We start from the raw sequence: 25077 nt of genomic DNA on the forward strand, positions 1-25077 counted from the left end.
TGCAATCGATTTTCAGCCAGATTAGCTCTGGTTCTGGAACCGGTCCCGTTCAGGATTCAGCAACAGTTATTAGGAATAAACCCGCCTTCCTAGCTGAACAGGGTCGGCCTATGCTGCTATATTTTTTCAGTAATGGTGGTACTTAGAGAACATAATATTTTCTGAGGTGGTGTGCAGCTTGCTCTAAAATATATTTTTATGCTGGAGCATTAACTAAGTAAACTGAACAAGAGGCGAGACAAGAGAATAAAAATATTCAGGAAGTTGAACAAAAGCACAACTACAATACAAAATACAATATATATATAGACTATTTTAATTAAGGGCCCTGGATGATGTCTGTGGTGTTTGTCTTTGTCTGTGTGTGTGTGTTTGCTTGCACAGCCATGTGTCATCCCCACATTAATACTAGCAGTGAGTGACAGATTAATTTACGTCTGGCTACGTGTCTGAGAAATTGGGAAGAAAGGGCCTGTCAGTGCTGCTTGTTGGGAGGGGTAGAGATTAGAGACAGTTGTCATTGACAACCCAGTTGCAGGCTCTGGAAGATAAGGTCAGATGTAATGACTGTAAAAAAATAAAATTAATTTAAAAAAACATCCTCACTCCGTCCTCGAATTGCTGGGAGAAGAGATGTTGGCAATTCCAAGTGTGTGGGTTTATGTGTTCAATTAGAAATATTTCACAGTTCTTAGATTGCACTGCAACATTTGGACATTTCAGATCTTAAGCAACAAGGAGGGTGTGAACTATTCCCACCCCCTCCTCTGAGAAGACATGGATTTATTTTAAAAAGTCCTTGTAAAACAGGTTTTATTTACTTTGAGCTGCGTGCAGTACGTGTTTTTTATCAAGCATTATTTAGTTAATTCCAACAGATTGTGTGTAAACAGCCACTGAAACATAATGAAACAGGATCTTCCACTGTTTGCCTGCCTGTGATACACTGCCAATCATAATGTTCCAGTGTATCCACCTGGAACGTAAGTATTGATTAATATCTATTGCTAAGGTTATAAACAGGTCTTTCAGCTGTTGTGTCAATTTGTGTGTCTGGTGTTCTCCTTTTAGTTCACCTGTTCTTTCACGTATAATCTGATTCTCAGGATGGATAATCATGTGGAAATATGATACAGTATGAATGATATAAGACACTTTGAGAGGCTTTGGATGTATTAGCAAGTCCCTAATATTTTTACCAAGCCAATATGGAAGGTATATAATTTACTTTTAGTAACCCTAGCTGTCTGTCAATTGGTAACTCCCACATTTTGGTCCAGATAGATGGATAGATACTTTATTTATCCCGAGGGAAATTCAAGACTGAAATAATCCAACAATTACTGGATGTAGATCCATGAAATTTTCTGCAGGCATTCACAGTGCAAGATGAATATGAATGACTTTGGTGAGCCTGCCATTTTATCTAGTGCTAGCATAAGAAAGACAATGTTGTTTATTAGTAAAATCTCTCAACAACTATGGAATAGATTGATATTATGTTGATTCTTGACTTTTCATCTACCATCACTTAGCCTGTGAATAATCTTGTACAGACATCTGTGGTGCCCTGATGATGTATTCTTACTTTGCTGCTTAACATCAGCATATTAGTATTGTCATTGTGAGCATGTTAGCTCAAAGCACCGCTATGCCTAAGCACAGCCTCACAGAGCCATGACTGTAGACTCAGTTTTGTCAACTTGTGTTTATCTGTACTACTTTGTCTGGTACAGGAGTTACAGTGTTTAATTCTCACAGAGACCTCACTATGAGGTGAAACTGTTTCTGAAATACCCACCCCTACCTGAGATGGTGATTATTCACCGCTGATGATGACTTCCATTCCATTTCCTGGCCTTAGCATCCAATCTTAATTTAAATCATGAGATTTTTTTTCCCCATGTAAAGCAAAGACAGAGGTCTGAGTCAACCGACAAACGTAATAAGAGCTTTTAACATATTACATTGCCAGCACTCATGTTACACTTATCAGTAATATTTCAAACGAGGGTAGATTTGGCATAATGGCAGGAAGGCTCATGAAGTCGAGCCGGTCCCCTGTGATTGTAATCTAGGAGAGAGTTCCTGTAAAATTAAACCATGGTTGTGGGGGGAGAGACAAACATGCCTCTGGTTTCTTTGAAGCGGAGAATCAGCGTCCAAAAAAAGGAATAAAAGATGACAAAATGTCAGTGTGAAGCTGATGGTCTATAGACAGAACTTACGTGCCCAGACAGCAATTACTGAGATACATTTCATACATCCAGACATTGTGTTTGATCTCACTGCTTCATTCTCTTGCACAGACGATGTTTTTCCATGTGAAACTGTGCAGGGTTCTCATTTTTATGTGTGTGTTCATCTCTCTCATCGTTTCATTTGAATTAAAAATAATGTGCAGTGAGAGATCCAGAGGCCGATTGTTTGGCGGTGTGGCTTGTGGTCACTCTTAAATCTGATAATGACCATTTAAAATGGAGAACAGCAGCTTGTTCATAGCTGCTGCTGCTGCTCCTGCACAGGCCTGTGAAACGACTGGTAGCCATTTTCTGTCAGTGGCAGTCGTATAAATACATATCTTGAAGCCAGCCATGTCATGCGTTTGAAGCCAAACCACTGTGCTCTTGATGTTTCATCACAATCACCGCTTCAAACATAAAAATCCCTGTGTTCTAATTACATGTAACCACAGTTAGTACATTTGCAACTAATTTTAGACATGATTTACTGCATTTCCGTTATACTTGTGCATGAACCGTGGCACTGTACAGCAAATAATCTCACTGTAGTTATCAAAGACGTTTTCCCACAGCGTGTGAGCAACAGTGAGCCAGAGGTTAGTGACTTCATTAGTTTAAGTTGTTTGATACACAATGTATACATCTGTGAAACATACAAGGATACATAGCAGGAGCCTCTAACTTGATGAACACATAAGCATGTGTTCTTTCTCCCAGGCCCTTTGTGACCACAGCCTTTATGCTCTGTAGCTGAACCAAGTGGCTGGATTTTAACTGGCCACCTGAGGCCAATCCCTCTCAGCCCCTGATGATACTTCACATTTTTTGTTCTGTATGTCATCAGTGTGTCAATGAACAGTTTATGCCAAGCCCATTGTAAGTTAATAGGGATAAATCATTTTCTGCCAAATGTAAACTTTTCAGTTTGACCCGACTGTGTATCTGACTGCAGTTTGGACAAAAGTGCCGTTGTGTTGACTCTGATGTGTGAGGATTTGTTATGTCACTCTGAATCTCAGGCAACTGTATATCCCATTTCCCATGACTTCATGTTTGTATGCCCAGTCCAAGCCAGCCAACGGACCCCTCGGTCTCTCTGTTACCGAGGGATGGATTAGCATCTCAGCTATGAGCTAAGTCTGTTTTCTGCTCTGTGGTTGCTTGGGCTGAACTGGCAGAGAAAGACTTTGCAATGTGACTCTATTGTACATCCATTGACCTCCCAGTCAGTGGGTTAATGCTCATTAGACAAGCTATAGGATGCAAGGGTTTGCACTATTAAGAGGATTTTCCAGGAATGTTAAATGTTAGGGAATGAGGTGAGGAAGAGTGAGCACTGTTGCTTCTCAGGTAAATATTACTTTCAGGCCTGCTGTGTGAATATTAACAGGATAGTGTCCCATCTTAAATCTGTGTGATCCCTTCTAAATACACACACCGTGGCATCAACGCTGAGAAACAGCTAGAAGGTGTTTTCTGCCTGCTCCAGCAGGGATGTTTTGTTGTGACTCTGGGTGGGCAACCTAAGAAATAAAAATCCTCACCAAATGATAAACGTGGTAGTCGTGATTTAGGTCTGCAGTGTCAGAGGTGGAAGCTTGTTAGGTCTGTCAGGGTGGGCCACAGAAAGCTCAAATTGAAGGCTGAATGACCCAAAGTGCTTTTTATATTACCAGCTGACCTCCCTTCAGGCCAGTGGAGAGTGGTAGTTGATCCAAGAGGAAGACAGCGCCTGTGGGCTGCGAGGAGGTGCATGCTGCTCATAAAGGAGCGTTTTGTTTTTCCTCCCCTCACGGTAGCAGCACCCTACTGGGGAATTCATTAGGGGCTGACATCATCTCACTCAGTACAGAGTGAAAGAAAGAATACATTTCTGCCTCAGCTCTCCGCTCCCTCCCTCATTTCTCTTCTTCCCTCTCTCTCTTGCTCTCTCCCTCTCTGCCTCCTTATCTAGCTGTGGTGCGCTGCTGTCTCTCCTTTTGCGCGCCATTTACGCAAAAGCTAAAAGCGCTGATGTGCGCCTCTGCAATCCAGCTCCAAGCTTTTCGGAAGCCCCAAAGACACGAGTGTGTTTGTCTTCTGAAGGAGCACGACTGAGGTTGAATTCAAGTCCGCCTGGAAATCAGGAAGTGGGAGGACCCGACCGTGAAGGCAGCAGCAGCAGCACTCAGGCAGGCAGTCGCTGGATGAATGGGAGTTTGTGTGCTGCTTGGGAGCGGATGGGGAGAGGCTCTTGTGTGCCCACGACCGGGATCCGTCAGAGAGAGCAGCTGAACACACAGCGACGGCGGGCTTATACCTTGTGAATTTTTGCTCACTGCTCGTGTGATTCGCCTCCGTCTCTGTCTGTGCAGAGGAAACTGGCAGTGCGCTTTGTTGGATTGGTTTGCTCCGTCGGACGCAGCCCCTCTCTGCGCACCGACACACGAACCCTCCCGGATCCTGTTTGTTACCTCTCCCGGATATTTCCGACAGGAGAATATACGTGAAAAAAATCACATTGTGTCCCAAGCAAGAAAAGAAAGGTGGATGAAGGGATTTTTTCTGTGGTCGCCTCAGTGCTGTTGCAGAAGCTTTCCGTGGCGAGACACATGGTTCCCTTTGTCCAAAAGGCGCAGTAGCTTTGTGAACGGCTTTGGATTTTTTTTTCTTGGAAAGGCTTCTTCTCTCTCCGCATGGCTGTCCTCAATTTAAACGGAGTAGACTTCGCCGCCTCTTGTGTGGATTATATTATTTGAAAAGCAGAATGTGAAACGAGGCCATATTTACCAGACCGAGAAAGTAATATCCTGACTTATTTGCCTCCTTGCTAACCTTGCCACATCAAAGGTATGCGCGCTGGCTCCGAGCTGCTTCTAATCTTGGCTTTCATTGTGTGTGATAGTGTGCAGGATGGTCTGAGGTCTGCAATATGTCTAATAGTAACCATTTTCATGCCACTTCTCCTGCTGTCATTTATTCCGCAGCTTTCATTGTTTACATTCTGTCACTGTTGCATTAGTGAATGAATACCTGATTCATTACAAGCTTTTATATCTAACAATAAAACAACATGCGTTTAGTTTTCTATTCGCACTATTCTCTCTTAATTTAGATTTATTTATTATAATACTTAATAACAAACATATGTTGGGATAAAAGACACGAGTCGCATAAAGCTGTCACTGGACGCAGATTTGGAATATTCCTGTCATTGAGGTTATTATAGCACAAGGAAATCTAACCCTGCCGTCAAAGCTTTAACATTGTATTTTTGTAATTTAGCATGAAATAATCCGAGGCGAGGGAAGGCTTAAAGCCAGTTCTCAGAAAATCATTTTATTCCGAGAAACCTGTCAGTCAGTCTCACCCGTGTGCAGCTCAACGGGTGTTGTCCTGTTTCTTCCCTGTCCCTGGAACCTGTAGTTACTTTATAATATAATAACCTTTCATTTAAATGACGTGGTGGAAATATAACTTGATTTTCACCAATATAAGCCTTTTATTTTGTAATTCAGGTTTAAATCCCATCACAGCGCGTTTTATTCTAACACAGTGATGCTGTTGGTGCTCTGCTTGGAGAACGGATGGATTTGTTTTGTCACGGAGCAACAGTGCCATCAAGTGGCCTGAATGTGAAGAGCCACTTGTTTTGTTTCAGTCTGATATCCAGTACTGGTTCTGATCATGATGCTCAGGTTGCTCAAATAATTATGGACACAATTTGAGTATGACAGGATGCGGATGCTGGATATGTGTCGTCTTAAACAGGTTTAAGTTTGACATTGGAGACTGCTGAGCATAGATTGACTACAAATTGTCAGATGTATATTAAAGTAAGATCACAAATCTTATCTGTGTGAATTTAGGATTAAGGTTTATTTTAAAATTTAATTTTGGTGTAATAATAATTATTTACCATTACCCAATTAAGTCCTCTCAGTCAGCAGTTATTGCTCTGAATCGTCCCCAGAAACACTCTCTGGGAGTGGGTCTGGATATTTTGGTGGAAAATGATATTTCATTCAGGTTTTGTGCTTTACTGCATGTGATGTTTTGCTCATTTTATTCTACTCTTTTCCAGGTTTCCGATGCCAGCTCAGAGAAATTTTTCAGCACAGCTGCAGTTAAAGGTACAGGCTTTTTATTCTTTATGCTGTGCCAAATGTTTTGAGTGTATTGCCATTTCCCTGGTGTTATTACTGTGTTAAAATTGGTATGCATTGTCCCAGCGCAGTGATTGTCATATTCACATGGTCACTTAAAATAACACAACAGCAACAATGGATCACATCTATAAAGCAGGTCCAGTTTACACAAGGTGCACAGGTATAAAATACAGCTTGTTGCTTTCTCAACATGAAAATCTCTCTTTCTGTCAAATGCAATCATTAAAATGTGAAAACTAAAAAGGTGATGTAGGCTTTATGTTATTACATACATGTGACATGTGATATGAAGCAGTGTGCAGTGTTGGCGACCCTTTGTTGTAAATGTGCTGAGATACACCAGGACTTGTACTGCAGCCAGAGGAAGAGAGGAGGATGTAGTAATGCTGCAAGGAATGGAGTAAGGGCAGGAGAGGCATCTGTTTATGGCCTCAGTGTGCCAACACCACATGTGACCTCATTATCAAGTCACTAATTTGCTGTTAAAAGCAGCCCCATTTTCTCTGGCTCAGCGATAATGGAGGTGCCCCGTGTGAATGGACATTCCTCTGTAATGGGGGGGAGTTTCCACACAGGGCAGGAGAGAGGCTCTGAGACGAGGGTTATGACCCCTTCAGGGCTGTGGCAGTAACAGGGCCGATTGCTGATGATAGGTCCTTGTGTCCCCCCACTCGCTCTTCCTCGTGGCCCTGCACTTTCCACCGCACAGACCTCCAAACACATTTCCCACATTCTGGCCTTTGATTCCCTCCAGGGCTTGATTTGTGGCGTCCATTGGGGTGGCTCAATGGCCATGCTTGACAGGGAGGTTTCCTTTTGAACGTGCTTCTCTGTGGACTGATTTGGTTCCCTTGAAAGGATTAAGGCCCCCTTTGTGCAGCCTAAATCAACAGAGGGGCCTCCTCTCTCCTCCTCTATGAAAGGACCTGACTGGGGAAACAGTACACAAAATACGCTTTCTCTCTGCTGCATGATAGTCCACTCTCTTGGCCCCTGTTCCCATTTAAATATCCCCTCTTTTCTTCCCTTTTACCATCTCTGTCCCCTCCTCCTCTCCTGCCATATGCTAATGCACTCAACTATTGCAAAAGGCAAGTAAAAGAATCCAGGTGCAGGGAGAGCCAGGACCAAAGGCATTTTGATGGAGGGGGGTGTTGAGATTAAAAGAGTCGGGTGGGTTTTTGTTGGAGGGGATTACCATTACTCTAATGCAACCAAACCCCAGTACAAGCAACAGCCCCAACAAAAATGGCGAGATAGGCTGGTTTGTGGGATGATGAGTGTCAATATTTGCCCAGAGGCAGGTGCAAAAAAGACTTTCTTGTTGGTACACATAAAATGTTCATTGGGCTTTAGGGTTCCGCATATGGCTGAGAAAGCCATGACAGGAAAAACAGGTGCCAAACAAAGCAACGGCTAATTTATTATATGGAGTTCTGCAATATAACTATAACCTTGATTCTGCAGAGCAACTTGCACATATCAGTTATTAGTTTGCAAGTCTTGAAATCCATAGTTTGTGGTGTAAGAATACAGCTTTACCCAGAGGGTTAGGTCAGAAATAGAGGAAAATAGTCTTTGGTGAATAAATCAGGCTTTAATGACACGTAGTTCAAGAAAAAGAAAAAGCGACATAACTCGGCAGAATGACAGAATGTATATTATTCTTGGTGGATGAGCCAAAGGCTGATTCCAGACTCAGTGCCATTATTATTAATAATATTGTGACTGAACAAAGGTAAGACATGGACCTACCTTAAACCAACAAAGCATTGAAGAGGCCATTGTAATTCAGCTGCTGATGTGCAGCTTTGGTAATGACTGACTGTTGGCTTTTTTCTCTGCAGCAAGACTGGAAATCAGCCAAGGGCAACATCAGGTCTCTTTGAAGACTTAGTGCTGGTCCCTCATCTTTTAATCTCACAGCCTTCTCACCTGCTCCGTAATTACAGTGTATTTTTCACGCTCCCTCAAAAGCCACTGTGTTTTTTTTTCTTTCCGCCCGAGGCGTACACTGCATTTTAAAAAGAAAATCCAACTGATGAGAATGCGGCTTTTGTGTTTTAGGCGTTGATTTGTTTTCTTCCCCTCTTGTGTCAGCTTCACCTCGGGGCCATCGGTGTCAACTGCACAGTTGTCTAATGTGGAGCTTAAAGTCACCATCACTCTCTGCTTTGCCTCGCTGTTTTTCTCCTTCCTTCCAGCTCACTCTGGGTTCAGTTTGCCCAGGAATAGATTTCATTAACTAAGAGTCATTAAATGTTAGCTCTAATTACCGCGGTTGTCAATGTGCCTGCAGGTGTCAGCTAGCTAACCTGATTAATTTGCTCTGCAGGAGAGTAAGCACCAGTCAAAAAGATGTGGTGTAGTCTGTTGGTCACCAGTGAAATAAATAACTTTTTTAAAGTGTAAGCTGCTTCCCAGCTGCTGTGGGTGGAAATCAGTAACCAAGCCTTATTAAGTCTGCGACTGCTGTCCGGGGAGTAGATTGAAGTGCTGGGTTGCACAGATACTGATGATGACAAACCAGCACAGCGTGTCGCCACAAAGGCCTGCAGACAGATCTATCAAATGATTAAAGCTGTGTCCCAGGGCAGTAATATCTTGTCACCCGGTAACATTCCCATTCTTTATGATATTGTCAATCCACAAACCATGACAGAGACTCAGCTAGGTCACTGGAGAGCAGAGACTAAGCTCACTGTGCATTGTTTGTTGAGCGTAGCCCCAGCAGCAAGATTAAGATAATGCTGGATGACATTTAAAAAGCTCTGCAATGCAATTTATCAAGAGTAGGCTTGAAAATGTTCTCATCAGTGAACTGTTGAGTCAAGTGTGTGCCTCTATAGATAGTCTGTTTGGCATATTAAGGAGGTTTTTGAGTAAAGACAATGGAAAATACTAAGACTAAGCAATGCTACAGTGAGTGATATTAAATCTTTTTAAAATCTCTTTAAAAACCATTTCTAATGACCTTTTACATGCCTATACATCATCCAAATCACATTTAAATCATGGACACAATGAGAGACTTCATCATGTGATTTTAGATTGAGCGCAATTTTTCTAAGAGTTCATTTGGTAGATATGTTGGAGAAGCTAGTCCCTCGTGAAACATCTCCTGCAGCTGTGTCTACGATGAGACCGAGTTCAGTGCGGAGGTGAATTGAAGTGCACAGTGTAGTGATTCTCAGTTTCCCCCCCTCAGCACAGCGCTGATTTCACCATGCTTTACTGGAGTTAATGTGAAAATGAAGCGGTGCTACAGCGAGACCCGGGGCTGACGCCAGCGTGAAGAGCGCCGCTGGTGAAGTGTGTCGGGCTTGAGTGCGTCTGTCACCAGGGGAGAGAATAATGTGCGATGTGGAAGGTGTAATTTGCAGCGCTGATGGCATTGTTTAAAAAAATAGTGGAAAGAGAAAAGCGGAGGTGAACTTTTGTGGCAGATATCAGAGCTGAAGAGCTCCCTGGATTGTCATAGAGAGCTCTGCTGGCAGCGAAATTGCCTGTGAGCGTATTACTGCTGTGTGGGAGGGAGCTGAGGGCTTGTTTTTCTCTCTCTGCCTCATTCTCTCTCTGTTTCCTGAGAGGTGGACTAGTGATAGAGCTGTGTGTGCTTCCAGGCTGTGGGCTGCCACCTGCTGTAATCTCAAGTGATATAGAGAGCAACAATCATGCCACAAATCACCCAGGCAGCTCCCTAACTCATTCAGTGGACTGGAAAGAGAAGGTTGGCCTTTCACAGCACCAGTGTTGGTTTACTGCCCCAGGCTGCCTGAACTGCCCTCATGCTGACCTCTGCCGTCTGTGTGGGTTTGTGTGTCAAGAAATCAGGGCTGCCTGTGGAACTTGACCTGATGCGCAGTGGAAAGATGACCTGACTACCATTAGCCTTTCGTGCCTTCTGAACGGCTGCAGTCAAGGACGGTCTCTTTTTCTCTGCCAGGGGCTGGGAGGTCACAGAGAGGTCGCTGCCCCCTCCCTCCAGACACATAACTGCTGAAATAAAGCACTGTTGTTGTTTTGGCTCAAACACAAGCTTAATTCAAATCAAAATGCTCTTTTGATATTTAATAATGTGCATGTTTTGAGTAATAAGACAGGGATCTGAAGGATTCAAGTCTGAATGATACATCACTGAAGCAGATTCCAGCCATTTTTGCTGGTTACCCGTCCCCCACTATGAGCATTTAAGGTATCTCTAAGGGGTAAAGGAAGCTCAATATCCTGTGCCGCACAGAGGGAAGCCCCCTTACCCCATTTTCTTCCTCTCCATGGCTGCAACTACTGAGAGAAAGGCAGTATTTTATGACCATGAAAGGGGCCGCTCCTGCCATGCCTCATGCTGCTGAAACAGCCAAACAAAGGTTAACAAATCAAGGGTAGCACTGGCTGATTTACTGCCTCGCTGTCGCAAACAATGGCCCAGCCCCCATGTCTACAGCTCACATTTACTGTGACTGTCAGTAGGCAGAGAAATATGGCAACATTTCCAACTGTACATATTTCAAAATCATATTTAAATGTTTGTATTGATCACAGCTCATTAGTCCTCGTCTGGGCTGCAAGGGATCAGTCTTCTAGACTTCTTAGTTTGGTTTAAAACGGGTCTTACTTAAGTGTATGAGTAGGAGTTGCACTTTTAATGTGCAAAATGTTTTCTATTAGGCTCTATTGCTTTCTGTCAAGATTTAGAGCACAGTGTGGTTGGTTGTCTGAAGGCAATGAATCCAACATAAACAATCCAATATCCCTACAAAGATTGAAACAAATAGACCATACTCAAAGTGATTCTGTAAATTGAAGAGATTTGTCAGTCAGGTTTCTAGCCAAGACAGAGCATATTCAGACCACTATGCATCCTGATTATTTTACCACAATTTGTGTCTTTTTCTTCCTCGGCCACCTGTTACAATCTTAACATATGCAAAGAGTTCTAATTATGGAATTTTTGGCAAATAACTCAGTCAGGTAAATACTGAATGTGAGACCACGGGTCTAGTTGGTGCCCACTTGGTAGAAGTTTGTTGATTGAGGATCAGTTTTAAGGAGATGTTGTGAATGGGTCTGTTGGTGCACACACACAGCAGTGTGGGCCAGTCTCCTTCCATCCCCTCCAGCAACACAAAGAGGTCATTCAGAGTTTGTTCACTGAGTCCCGAGGTTAGAGACTAAGTAAATCCATCCATCTTAATGCACTTATTTCAGCACCAGGAGAGCTGGAAGGAGACTGTGTAAACACTCCTATATCCGACATGCCACGCTAAACCCAAAGAGCCTGGAACCCATCAGGCCAAAATTAAAGGTCTACATCTCAAACACAAACATTTGAATGGGCTGTACTCCAGAGATCAAAGTGAAAGACCTTAGTTTTCCTGCAGGCCCCCTTGTGTCTGCCACACTGAGATATGTGGCGGTTTAGCAGCCAGTCGAGGTTGAATGGTGAGCAACTGAATACTGTACGTGTCTGTTTCTCTCAGGTCTCTGAGGTAACGCTCTGTGGCATAGTTTCTGTTGGTCTAGGTTAAGTAGAAGGATTTATGTAAGCATGCTCAGTTTATTCAGAAATCTGGTTAGTTACAAAGACAATATTGACGATTATATTAAAAAAAGACAAGATTTCTTTGTCTTTGCTGATTTAACAAATCCAGTTTTTACCTTTACATTATGGGTTTTTTTTTTCTAACTTTTAGCTCACACTAAATCCATTTTTATTTTAAATTAAAGCTGCAGTGCCTATAGGTGAACAGAATATACTGATCCTAAAGATGCTACAGAACAGGGTTGGGCGATATATCAACATTGTAACCGTCAGCCCATCATCAAGCGATTGCCGATATATTTTCACGTGTGTGTGTGCTGTGCCTAATTGACCGAGTTAGATGTGAAAATATTCTTGCTCTACAGCTGTCCCCTCACTCGCTCTTTGGCTCAGTGTGTTTATCGTTACTGTGCCGCTGAGGGTATGTTGCTGGGCAGTGGCTTTCATTCCTGGAAGCCAGACCCTTAAGGCAGTAGAATAAAATGGCAAAAAATGGGGTGCCCTATAGCTCCCCATGTACCAAGGCTGAGTCCTTTTTGCAGCAGCCACGGGTTCGAAAAGTACCAGTCTCCTCTTCCCAGGAGAGGTCCTCCCCCATCACCATTACTAGCATCCACTGATCCAATGTGACATCAGCCACTCTCCTGCCAACTGTGCAGCATTAACAGGGTCAAAGCACCACACACACATACACACACCACTTATCAAGACCCAGCCATTCCCAGTGCGCTGTTGGTGTGTTCAGGCCAATTATGCCTGTGTCAGTCTTTGGTCCCTGCGGCAGAGGTGACATTGCCAAAGAGGGAGAGAGAGCGGGCCGCCTTAATGAGGCCTCATGGTGGCTTAGAGGTGTATGTGTGCATGCATAACAGCAGGAGCGCTGGTCTGGAATGATCCACCCTGCTATCTTGATCCACCATGTGTGTCTGACAGTCTTTTTCCCTTCTCAAGGTCTTCTCCCTCCAGCCATTTCCATCTCGCCTCCTCTCCAAATCTCAGAGTTTTAAGTGCTGCTGCCTCATGATGTCATTCTAGCAAATGGATTTGGGTTCTGGGGAATAACGTGAAGGCTGTGTCCCAGAAAAGCAGCATAGCAGCGTTGCAGACACATGTTCCTAAAAGGAGATGGGATTAACACAGTGGATAAGATGTTACTGTTCGCTGTGAAACGATTCACCCAGCAGTATTCGAGTTGCTTTAAGCAGCATGAAGTAGGATTTGGTCTCTTTTTGAAAAAAAAAAACCTCCTGATGAGCATAGTGAATGACAACTGAAAGTTTATAGAAGTATTGAGTTTATTGGATAAAACAATGCCACAAGGGTAACCATACTAAAAATTGGTAACTGTTAAGCATTAAAGCATTTGTTGAAGCTTTTTTCTTCACCTGCATCCAATAAATGACCACCGCTGTAAACTCTGGAATCCTCAACGGTCACTGTAGGAATCCCATACATAGATGCATAGTCAGGCTTTGTGGTTCAACCCCGCCTACTGCTGTCTAACAGCTGTGCTGTTTAAAAGGTAAAAAGAGAAAAAGTTAAGAGTGAAAGAGGAAAGAGTTTCCCTGTCCACTCCTGCACTACCGGAGAAGAGTCATTCTTGCAGAAGAGACCATGTAAACACAGCCTTTAAGACACAGAAAGCTGAGAGAGAGAGACGGAGCATGAGGACTCTGATCAGGTTTGATGAAAGCAAGGCTTTAATTGCTCCCACAAGAAAAGAGGTTATCTTTTTTTCCTCTTCTCACCCTCTCTGATTCTCATAAATATGCAGGGCAGAAATAAAGCCCTGATGAGCCACAGGGCAGATTAGAGAGGACTACAGAGCAGGATCCTGGTTTGTTAGCAGCAGTCCACAGATCCCTCGCATGTGTTTCTGCTCTGCACACACATTGCCTGGCTATCATTTGTCTCAACCCTTACCTTTCATTATATTCCCACAGGCTACTGACTGCATACGGTAAGGTATTAGGAGTGCCTAGAAGTTGTCATGGGGGTGTCAGACCTTTAATGCAACATTGCCCCCTGGTGTTGGGTGTCATCTCAAGATATACTGTGATCTCTAAGCAGAGAGTGGGGAAAGGACATGGTTAAGTTGTTGTGGGTGATGTGTGCGTGCATGTATCCTGGAAAGGAAATTTTAAAGCATGTGTATTTGATATAAACAAAGTGTAACAAACTGCACAATGTTCCATTTTATCACCATTCTTTGGTTCATCATCTCTGGCTTTTGGCCACTGTTCTTAGAAGCCTGCCCAAACCCATCAACGTCCATCGGACTGTCACCATCTGTTACAGATTAAGCTGCTTCTGGAGGGAGCTATTTGATTTCGGGGCTCCAGCATCCCCTCTTTATTCCACGTGTCAGGTTTTACTGTAAACACTGTTGTACAAAAACCAAAATCCCAGAAGGGATTGCTTGCAAACGGGTCGTTGCGCTGGTATGAAGTACACGTCTGGTTTAGCTCTTAGTGTGCTGAGACAGGGGCTCTGCTCGGCCATTTAGAGGCAAAGCCGTGTTTAGAAGCTTTTTCCCTAAACCTTGTGCTCAGTCAGTGTGCAGTGTGGTGTTGTGATGTATGAATCCCCTGGCCATGCCTGACACTAGCGAGCCTGTCTGAGCCCATGTCTTCGCTGAGTAGTAGGCTGTGGACAGAGGCTGCATTGTTCCCCTAAAGTAACCCAAGCTCAGGGCAGCCACTGCCCCAAAGGGGGATATCAAGTTGTTCTCTCCCCACCAACACCACAATCCTAGCTTAAGCTCTGAGGCTTGACGAGGGAGCAGAGAAGCAGCTGACTGTTTGGACGACGGCGCAGTTCAAATAAACAGCTCAAATCCCAACCAGCCTCCCCTACATCAACCCTCCCTCGCCAAGTATTGCAGTCCCACAGCCGTAGCTCATCACCATGAAGCCTGCCAACAGCTCCCAGCTAATTTGTGGTGTTATTTTGAAAAGCGTGTTGATGTGGCTGCACTGAGGTTTCCTGAGAGAGATGGCTGTGAGCAGAGCTAAGAGTTTGAGAACTTAGGCCTGGTTACATCTCCCTGCTTCCCCTCTTGTGAGCAATGGGTAGGTTTACCACTGCATCAGCAGACCACACAGTATTTCCAGGCTAAAGGGAAGGAGGGATGAAAGTGGAGTGGAGAGGAGAGGAAAGACTGCCATTAACAGCTTCGTTTCTGCCCTGGAGTATCCCGCTAATCCGACTGCAGTGAAACCTGAGCAAGGGGGTAATGAGACGGCACTTGACATGCTCACACACACACGCACGTAGACACATCGGCTGCTTCTGTAATGCTGGTGAAGATTTAAGAAGAGAAAAGGCTACATGCAAATTGATACTTCACCAGATTTTTTGTCATTTGATCCATGCATTCAAGCTATTACCCAACTGGAATGAGTTTTTTATATGGCTTTAACACTCAGCACAGGCTGTGTTGAATCTGATCCTTGCAAGCAGCCTGTATGAGCGGTGTGTCTGTGTGTAAAACCAGTTGGCCCCATTTGAAAGAGAGTGAAAGAGGCCCAGACCTGATGACTCTCTGGGGACAGATTTCTCTTTCCAGCCCTCCATGCCTCTCTCCCCAGTGAAATCATGGTGGTGTCAGTGTGTCAGCTCGAGCTGTCACTCTCCTTATTGCTGCAAGCCAGTTACTCTCTTACTCTGCTTCCTGGCTGAAGAGAGAAGGAGAGGGGAGGGAAGAGCAGGAGCAAGAGAGAAAGCCTTTTTCTACACTTGACACAGCGGATGAGCAGAGCACCAACACTCTTGGAAAGTCTCAAAAGAAGGAAGGAGAGCGGCAAGGCTGTCTGTCACCTTAGAGAGCCAGCTGTACAATTAACAGACACCCCCCGTGGTTTGGTTTGGTACAGTCCGCTGGGCTTAGCCGACAGGCTGACAGGGCTTCATGGAGGACAGGCCAACACTGAACAGATCCAGGCAGGGGACATAGAGCTGCACTACATGCACGTCAACCAGGGTGGCATTGGACCTGTTGACTGGTACAGTTTCTGTGTGTGTGTGTGAGTGAGAGAGAGAAAGGAGGGAGAAAGTTGAAGGTGTTTATGAGCGGGTGTGGGTTTTTTATGAGCATGTGACTGTAATTGAGATTTAAGCATGTCTGTGTTTGAAGTTTGTTGGTTCAACGGGCAATTGTCTATTGTTCCTCTAAGCTGCCACGGTGACTGACAAGAAACACATGTTGCAACGTCAGTCAGTGGGTTGCGAAATGCTTGAGTTGTGCTGACACACAGCCTGAATTTTCAGTGTTGTGAGATTTGAATAGTATTTTTCATACTTAGCAGTATTTATTTTTGCTCTGGGTTAGTGATTTGATACATTAGTTTAATTAACATTCATGTGCCAGGAGCACACGAGTCAACGTCAGATCAGAACAGCACACCTTAGAATTCCTATCGCATACCAACCTCAAGTCAAAACATTTAACCCGTCACCTAATTCTGCTTGAATTTGAAAAGCACCCTGTTTTTTAAAGGATAGGCCAAGATTAGCTGGTCACATTGGTGCAATGCCACACAAAAGAAATAAGTTCTACAAATCCATTTTCCAGCCTCAAGCAGGAATGCAAGTCACAGCAACTGAGCTTTGCAATGGCAAAGGTGCATACTACATTTTTATTTTCAAATGGGAGTCAGTAACAGTTTATGCTTTCGACTTGTGCCTTTCAGCCATAAATGTTTGCACAGGGCTGCAAGGATGTGGGAGTTCAACACAAAAAGACTACTACTCATTGTAGTCATCATTGTAGTTTTGTTGTGTTTTGGGCAGGTAGCAATTACTGGCAGCAAAAGTCAGACAAAAGATTCACACATTGTGCTGATAGCTTGCAGAAAATAATATGTAAAGTAAGTAAAGGTACAGTGTGTGTCTAACTTTTGCCTTCAGATTGTTTTTGTTTTTTGACCCAACACCTGTAGAGGTTTTTTGGACGCAAGTGCTACACTCTACCATGTGGAGTTCTTGACCACTAGTAGTGCTAAGGAGCAATGCTTTTACGTGTGGGGCTCTATTTTGATATTATTGTCCACACACTTCCATGCAGGTTATGCAGTACACATCCGTGCATTCTAACATATAGTGGCAGCAACAAGCTTATAAATATAGCAGTACACCCACAAATAACAAATGTAAACAATATACAAATTAAAATACATTTAGCAAAATCTGAATTACATTCAACAAGTTTGTTAGACCTTAAAGGATACGCACAAAAATTATTTGGATCCTTCAGAATGAGGCCATTTTTGCTCTAAACTTGAACATATTGTCTAAATTGACAGTGGTATTGTGTGCTATTGGTAAACTGCAATATTATGAGGTGGAACTGGCAGACATTTCATGACTGGCCTTTCAGCAGCCCCTACACTCTCTGTGTCTCTCAAGGGAACAACATTTACACAAAGAATGGCCAGCTATCATTTCTTACTCCTCACTAGTAGAGAGGCCCTGTGAAAAGCCCCTTCAGATGGCTTACGTACATGTAACACGTTTGAGGTCGAGCGTTCTGGCTCACTCCACAGCTGCCTTGTCTCTCGGTGTAGTTTTACACCCCTGTGACAGCGTAAGCTGACCAATCATTGTGGACTGGATGGATCCTCATTACACACTGCTGTTCTTTTAAAGCCTCAGTGAGCCTGGGCATGACAGGCAAACCTGCAGAGGATCTGTCAGCCACGGGCAACAAGTGTCCCCCTGAGGGCTGCCCCGTACAGCCCCATACAGACCTCTTGGCCAGCTTTCCACCGACCCCTTCTGGTGGGCACCTGTGCCAGCCTGCCCGTCATCGAGTCCCTGACCCAGCTCTTCTCCCGTTACGTTCCCTTTAGCCTGACCTCACACCCTCAGGGATATATAAAGATTTGTTCTCCAAAGAGGAGCTGGAAATAGGACACTCTGCAGCCACTGATCCCACCGATACATCCTCGTGTGCACATAAAGATAGTGATGGTGTTTTCAAGGTTCGGTGTTTGAAGGAAGGTGTCCATACATTTCGGCATCAGGAGGTGTCTAAGGCAGCAGATTTTCCACATGCTGGTGGGGTGAGAAGTGAGCTGTGAGAGCAAGACACAGAACCAGTTAAGAGCCATTACAGGAGCAGCTGTAACCAGAGCCACTGTGGGTGGAAGAGTGTTGTTGCTGCAGCTCTCTGTTAGTAAATGGCTTCATTATGAATCAAGAGAGAAGATACAGTGCACATTGGCTCTACCAGACAGAGAATGAATGGAGCACAGATGGATATTAGCAAAGGTAGGAGACAGGAAAGAGCAAGTTTATTTCCCTTTCTGCTCTTTTCTGTCACTCTTGCATTTCCCTTCTTCCTCCTCCGTTTCTCTCTTTCTCTGTAGTACTATAAACATGTGTAAGTGCTTGTTCTCTGTGGTCTGGCAGCCACTCTTCTATGGCCTTGCATCTGTCAGAAGAGCTCAAAACATTCAGTGGCTTACTAAGCCCAATTACCCCAGATTGCTACCATTTCACAAAGGATCAGAGTCACAGACAATCTATCTTAGAAGAGGAGTCAGGGGTTTATGTCTTGGTTAACCACACACACCATGACATCACTGCATATACACACACTATTTATATTTACATATGCACTTGCTTTGACTTCACAACTTGTGTTACAAAATTCATAAACCAAATGAGACAGGCATGGAATATAGATGTTAAAAGGGCGGCTTAACAACTCTCCTCCGCCTGCTTTTGGCCTTTTGCTCAATCACAGCTTGTTAAAGCAGTGGTTTGTGTTACTGTGAGGGGATATCAGCACACTGTGGTATTCTCACTGAAAGACTACACATGTCACGCTCTCGCAGCCAGAATAGTTGGCCCGCTCATCAAACCCCCACCCCCCCACCTTTATTTCTGTTTAACTTCTATCTCCCCTTCCCCAGCCACCCCTGGGAGTCTAGCACTAATAAAACAGCTCCAGTCCAAGGCCTTCCACATGGTGGGATGTCCAGGCTTTGTAACCCAACACCCCTTTCAGCCCTAGCTTAAGAGAGCTGCTGACATGACGGAGAGTCTGGGAGGGCCAACAGGGGAGCGTCCATCATTGTGAGGCCCCAGTGCACCAATCTCCCATCCGGAGCATGTCTGACACACATGCCTGTGAGCTGTGAACTCATTGCTGTGAGGTGCTCTGACACTCTGGACACTGGAGACGCGATGGGGTATCACAGAGTGTGGTGTTAGTGCTCTTAGAGCAGCTAATGCTGTTCAAGTCTTCAGAGCTGAAGAAGCGAGGGATAAGGAGCTAATAGACTGGAGATTCTCTGGAGGCTTTAGCTATGAGATCAGGGAGAACACTTCCCCAGCTAAGTTTACCGACACAGGGTTTCAGCTTCTCTGTGAACTGATATCACCAGACCAAAGTGCAGGCCTTAGCTCGTCTTCTCGATAGAATTACATCAGTAAACATTCGGTTAGTCTCTAGCTTTTAGCAAGGCAGGCAAAGTAGGAATTGAACACTTCCTCAACCAAACTTCAAACTGACATGGTCATGTAAAGCCTCTGTAGAAGGGCATTGTGGTGCAGTGTCTCTGCAGATGAGGAAATTAATCCCTTGGTTAATGTGCAGACTTTGACGACACAGACCGCCTCCACTTTGGCCACCAGAGTGGAGTATTAGAACATCAGGGATTTCAAAACATCTTCCAGTCCCACAGATGTGGGAGTTAAGCTCAGATGTCATCCACTAATGTGAACTCCAGGGTATTCCACTGAGCTCCTAGACATGGAGGAGAAACACAGGAGAAAGATGGACTCTCTTGAGTGTGTGAACATTGTAAGTTACACACAGTTTTACCTGAAGGGGATTACTGTATTAGACTACATTACAATGTGTAGCTGTGCCTAATAAACTGGCAAGTTGTTCCAAAGACACAAACACATGGAGATAAAAAAGAAAGACTGTGTTATGTATTGGCTTGATGGGTCTCTGAGACTGAGGGTTTTATGAGCATGTGCAAGTGAGCACACGAGTGAGAGCGAGTTCTGACAGAAACTAGCGGCCTGCTGTTTATTGTTCTCTTCTGTGTGGGAGGGAGATCTGTTAAAGATGTCTGCCATTAATGCGACTGCAGGCTTCATTAAGAACAAATAAACAGAGCCTGGTCCCTCACCAAGAAGCTCTTTGGGGAACATATGCTGTCTAAACCACTCCTGAGGTCAGACCACTGTCAACACTTGCTGCTCAATTACAACTCTAATTTTGTTGTCAAACAAAATATGGAAATAGAAGAGCAGCCAGTTTGCGGTGTTTTCCTTCTTTTTTTTCAGAGATAAAATGGTTTCCAGACTAAGGCCTGAAGCAAAATTGTCTTTTAAAACATTCTGCATTACTGGGGACTGAATATTTTGTAGGGAGATTTTATTAAGCCCACTTCTGAAAACACAGCACAGAGGGAGATCCTGATTGTAATTAATGTTTACTGAGACATACCAATGCAATATTTTCAATGAGGGCCATGAGTCCTTGTTCAGCACAGTGCACACTTTAATTGATTCAACTTGAGCAAACAGTCTGCCTCCCTCTGTTTATGTTTCTGTTTTCTGAGAAGCTGGATGATGATGTGTGTCCTCCTCCCAACAACGCCACCATTGTTTGCCTACTCTGAGTCCAGCCTCAGCAGCCCACGCAGTTTTATAAAGAACATCTCTAGACCAAATTAATCTGTTTAGGACTCACTGGTATCATGGTACAGTTTTCTGCAAATGCACTGTCTTGGCTGGAGTGTGGTACAACTGTTGCCTCTGGAAGAGCAATGTGATCTATGAGAGGTTTGGTCATAATTCTGCCTACTGCAGTACAGCAGGGACAGAGAAAATCAGTTGCAGGCGGGGCGAAGAAGGTCTCTGGGTTTTGGTTCAGTGCTTCTCCTTAGAAAGGCTTTTTCTAAATTCCAGGCCGTAGATAAGTGCCCTCAGGCTACATTTTCCATGTTGCTAAAAAGTTACAAGAACAAACTTCCGGAAAATACACCAACGATTACTTACACTTCACAAAGTATTTTATTATTATTGTATTTTAAGTTGGTGAAACAAAGGTTCCTGTAACAAAGTACTTATTTTTCTAGTACTAGTACTAACACCGTTTTGAGTTACTTGCGCTTGTGCTGTTTTTTTTGTTTTTTTTGTATTTTTATACTACATCAGTGGTTACTAGTTTCTTTACAGATATAGACCTTCCAAAATGCTCATGAATGATCATGAGGGAATTTTATTAGTGCTGTATTCTGGTAGTTTGACTGGGAGCTGGCCAGACAGCAGCCTAGCATCGTGCATCAGGATCAGCCCTCTTTGCATTTCGCCTCTGCTCAGACAACTCTGACATACACATGGCTCAGCTGTCAGTCTTGTGGCTCATGCTATGTGTTAGGTTGTTGGTTTTGTGTGATTGGAGCTATGCGACCCCTGCTTGGATGAAATCCCATAAATGAGTGTGAGGGTTTAGAATACAGCAAGGCGCTATTTTGAGGACGATGGGACGGGGTGACGGCAAGCAGCAAAGGTTTGGGATGTCACAGAGGCCTCGGTGTAGTCTGTCATATACACACACTCATATGATGGAGAGGGAGAGAGATTAGCGAACTTGGCTTGAGTTGGGTGCTAATGTATTTTTTTAAAAGGGCAGGTGCTGGCCTGCCAGTCTAGCTTTTAAAAGATGATGTTGTTGGCGCTTGTTTGTTAATCATTTATATGGGGCCAGGCTGTATCCAGAGATGACATTGAAATATAATATGCTAAATTAATCCCCTTATGTACAGCCGTAATGACCTAACACCGTATTAAACTTCTTAATGCTCTGTATCTCACTTTGCCAGACCTCCTGTCATTCCATCTGTGGATCATAGCACTATGCAAAGATTGGATCAAAGATCTGAGCCATTGTCTCGTACGTGGTTGTACCAATCCAAACACCTTGCTGATGAAGGACCATTAACTGACCAATACACAGACCTATTAACTCTGCAGTCTCAATGTGATAGAAGCAGCACATAAAAAAATGCTAACGGTAAATATAGCTGCATGGTGCTAATGAGTTGTGGTCTACTGCAGGACAGTAAAAACAAAGGTGAGATGAAAAACAGAGCACCAAAGAGGCCTGCATACCAATTAGCCTGTCTGTTATCTCATGTCTTATGCCAGTTTTTAAGGGGTGGAGGGTTTTCTTTATCCACATTTGTTATACCGTGTTACATTTTCATTATATTCAGGTCAGCCAGGTCAGAGATGTAATTTTTACATGCTGCAGTGTAGCTTTAACCATGTAGGGAGATAAAATCAGGAGTGGTAGTGTGTGCAACTAATGCACTGTGAGTAGGAGATGGCTCACCCTGGGATAATGAGTTATCCCCATAAGCCCCTCGCTGGGTCCCCTGACATCCAGCCTTAATGAATGGCTTTCCTGCACACACACACAACCAGCTGACCCACACAAAGCCCTCCTGTACCCCCTTCACCTCTTAAATCTGGCCTCTAGCTTTTGCCTCCCTGACTAACCCACAGGCCTCATTCTCCACTCTAACGCTCCACAGAGCAACATGTACTAGTTGGAAAGCGAAATACCACTGAAACGTTGAGAAACAGCAGCACTCCATATTTTGAGTAACCCAAGGGGGAATTGCGCTTATTTGTTTCCAGGGATGAAGAAGACTGACAAATGAACCCTCGCGGGAGGGAAGCTGCTGTATTCTCCTCTTCTCTTCTTCCCCCACCAACCGACCCTTGAGTCTTCATTATGACCGGAATAGACACCTTCTTTTTAGCGTGTTAGCACATTCTCAAAACAAGCTGTGGACCTCAGGGACTGAGAGGTGCAGCAGGAGGCTTGAGAATTGGGAATTTCTCCTCTCCCCGTCTGCTGCGGTGAAGTTGTTTGCCAGCAGCAGTCTCTGTTGACTGGTAATAGCATTTGTAAGTGGAGAAGATTGACATGGACGAGGGAGATGGCTTTAAGGGCTGCCAGGCTTTTTTTTTCACTGATGCACGTGAGCGTTGAACAGGGATGTGTTTTTTGTGCAGACTACTAAAGATGAGATATAGTTTCTGTGTAAGGGTTAGTTATCTCTGAAAACTGATGCCTCTCTGCATTATTAGGTGACTTTTCTTCTTGTGCTTCCCAAAGACAGCTTACAGACTATTACATAAACACTTCAACCTGGCAAAGTGTGCTCTTTGTCTCCTGACAGGCTGGCAGATGACCCAGTAAGCTTTCCCACACAGAGCAGGAGTCAATAGCTGTGATTGTGTATATTGATTGGGATTTTGCATCAGGAATTACCTCCCCTGACCCGTAACTATAATATCACATGCACCAGGGGTTGCTAATACCTCACTTAGCATTTTAATGCTAATGGACAGAGGTTCTCGTAGAGCCCTGTTAGCTCCGCCTGCTCCCAGTGGAATTGGTCTGGAGGGAGTAGTGTGTCAGGGAGATGGAAGCCGCTGTGACAGACTGAGACTGCAGCTCTGCAGTGCAGGCTGCTGTCTCAGCCCAGGGGAACTGGGTCCCATCTACACCTCTTTGGCAGGTGAAGGATTTAGCTGGCTTCCCTAAGGGGGAGGAGGAGCCCCTCGCTCCTGCCCCTAACCCCCCCGCCCCTTCCTGAGGCCCAGGGAGAGTTAATTACAGTTTATGTATGCACTGTCATCCCCCATGAGCCTCTCTGCCTCTGGAGCAGCCAGGCTGACTGCTGATGTCTGAGCACTTTGTTCTGTAGGAGGAGGTCCCTGCAGAGAAATACCCTGGATGGAGCTTATTAGCTATTGTTCTGTGTGACTTCAACATTGTGCAGCAGTTATTATTCATTCTTTGGATTAATTCACACTTTGGACATAATGGAGTCCAACCAGGGCTTCTAATGGCAGGTAATTGCTGGTTTTGGGCAATTACTGAAAGTCCATAAAATTAATCCCTGCGCCCGTCCTTCACGCTACATGTGAGAGTGAATTAATGAATGCAGTGCTGTTATCCTGCAGCGTCCTTTAATACGCGCTAACAGTAACTACTCTCAAGCCAGTTTGCCTGTGGTAAAAAACAAACTGGAAAGTGTTTCCAAATATGATTATTATTAAAGAAATACTGTGCAGTTTTATTTAGATAACTACACAAATGTAAATGCAAATCTGTACACTGGTTTTACACAATTCAGCTATAGTTCGTTTTCATACGCAATAAATCTCAACTATACCAGGTACATGCAAAAATTTTGCCTCATTAAAAAAACTGACCAGAATTCATTAATTTGTCCTGCAAGTGGAAGTTCTGTCATCCAGGCAAAAAAAGATTACCTTGAAAAGATGTGAAGTTTTTTTGTGTTCGATACAAACTAATTTAGCCTGGAGAAGAAAAACACATTTCAGCTGTGTAGAGTGTCTCCAGGGATGGTGTTTAAGGCTGCGTGAATGGGCTCAGGAATTGGTGCTTGTGCTGGCACAGCTGCAAACCCAAGCAGGGCGTTCCAGCATGAGAAGGAAGAGTGGGAAAACATGTGCGTGTCACTTTATGGGTCTCTCTGTGAGCTCTGAGCATACGCACTCAGTGTGGCAGAGGAGATGGCAGTTAGAGACTAGAGTGTACAAAAGGCCTGTAGCCCACACATACACACGACATGTATACATTTAGTTAGAGCTGGAGATGTTCAGTGTTCATTTACCTGGGGAAAGGAGGTCATTATGCATACACCCACTTAAACAGCCAAGCATCTGTGCTTGATATATGTATGTCTCTCAAAGCCACGATCCATTAAAATTGCACATTAGTGCCATTCATCCACGTCAGTGAATATTCATGTGATTCTGCTATTTTTCTGTTTTTAACATTTTTGTTTAAATGGATCACCTGCATGGAAACCAATAATTGTTGTTGGAGAAGCAGTTTGTTTTACACTGTTTTCCTTTCTGTTTTACAGTTCCAGATTTTGGCATCAATGTGCTCTCCACCAATGGCAGCCAGGAGCCTCATGGCCCAGGCCTCCTCAAGGTTTCAGGCCTAGAGCGCAGTCAGGAGAGGAGCCAGGAGAGCTGCAGGGACCCCCCACCCCCTGCATCCATCACCCCAAGTCAATCGCTGCCCCCCCAAGCCCTGCCCCTGCCCCCCCAAGCCCTGCCCCTGCCC

At 44.3% G+C, this 25077-nt stretch overlaps 1 protein-coding gene across 1 annotated transcript in view; it reads left to right on the plus strand.

Annotated features, from left to right (window-relative positions):
• auts2a (activator of transcription and developmental regulator AUTS2 a) overlaps positions 1-25077 on the plus strand; it is a 292397-nt gene that overhangs the window by 255318 nt on the left and 12002 nt on the right. Inside the window, 2 exon segments of the mRNA XM_035666926.1 lie at positions 6307-6355; positions 24872-25062. Of these exon segments, the coding sequence (XP_035522819.1) occupies positions 6307-6355; positions 24872-25062 (240 nt within the window).

Source organism: Morone saxatilis, unplaced genomic scaffold (genome assembly GCF_004916995.1).
Source record: "Morone saxatilis isolate NCDOM2014 unplaced genomic scaffold, NCSU_SB_2.0 Contig20, whole genome shotgun sequence".
Classification (NCBI taxonomy): Eukaryota; Metazoa; Chordata; class Actinopteri; family Moronidae; genus Morone; species Morone saxatilis.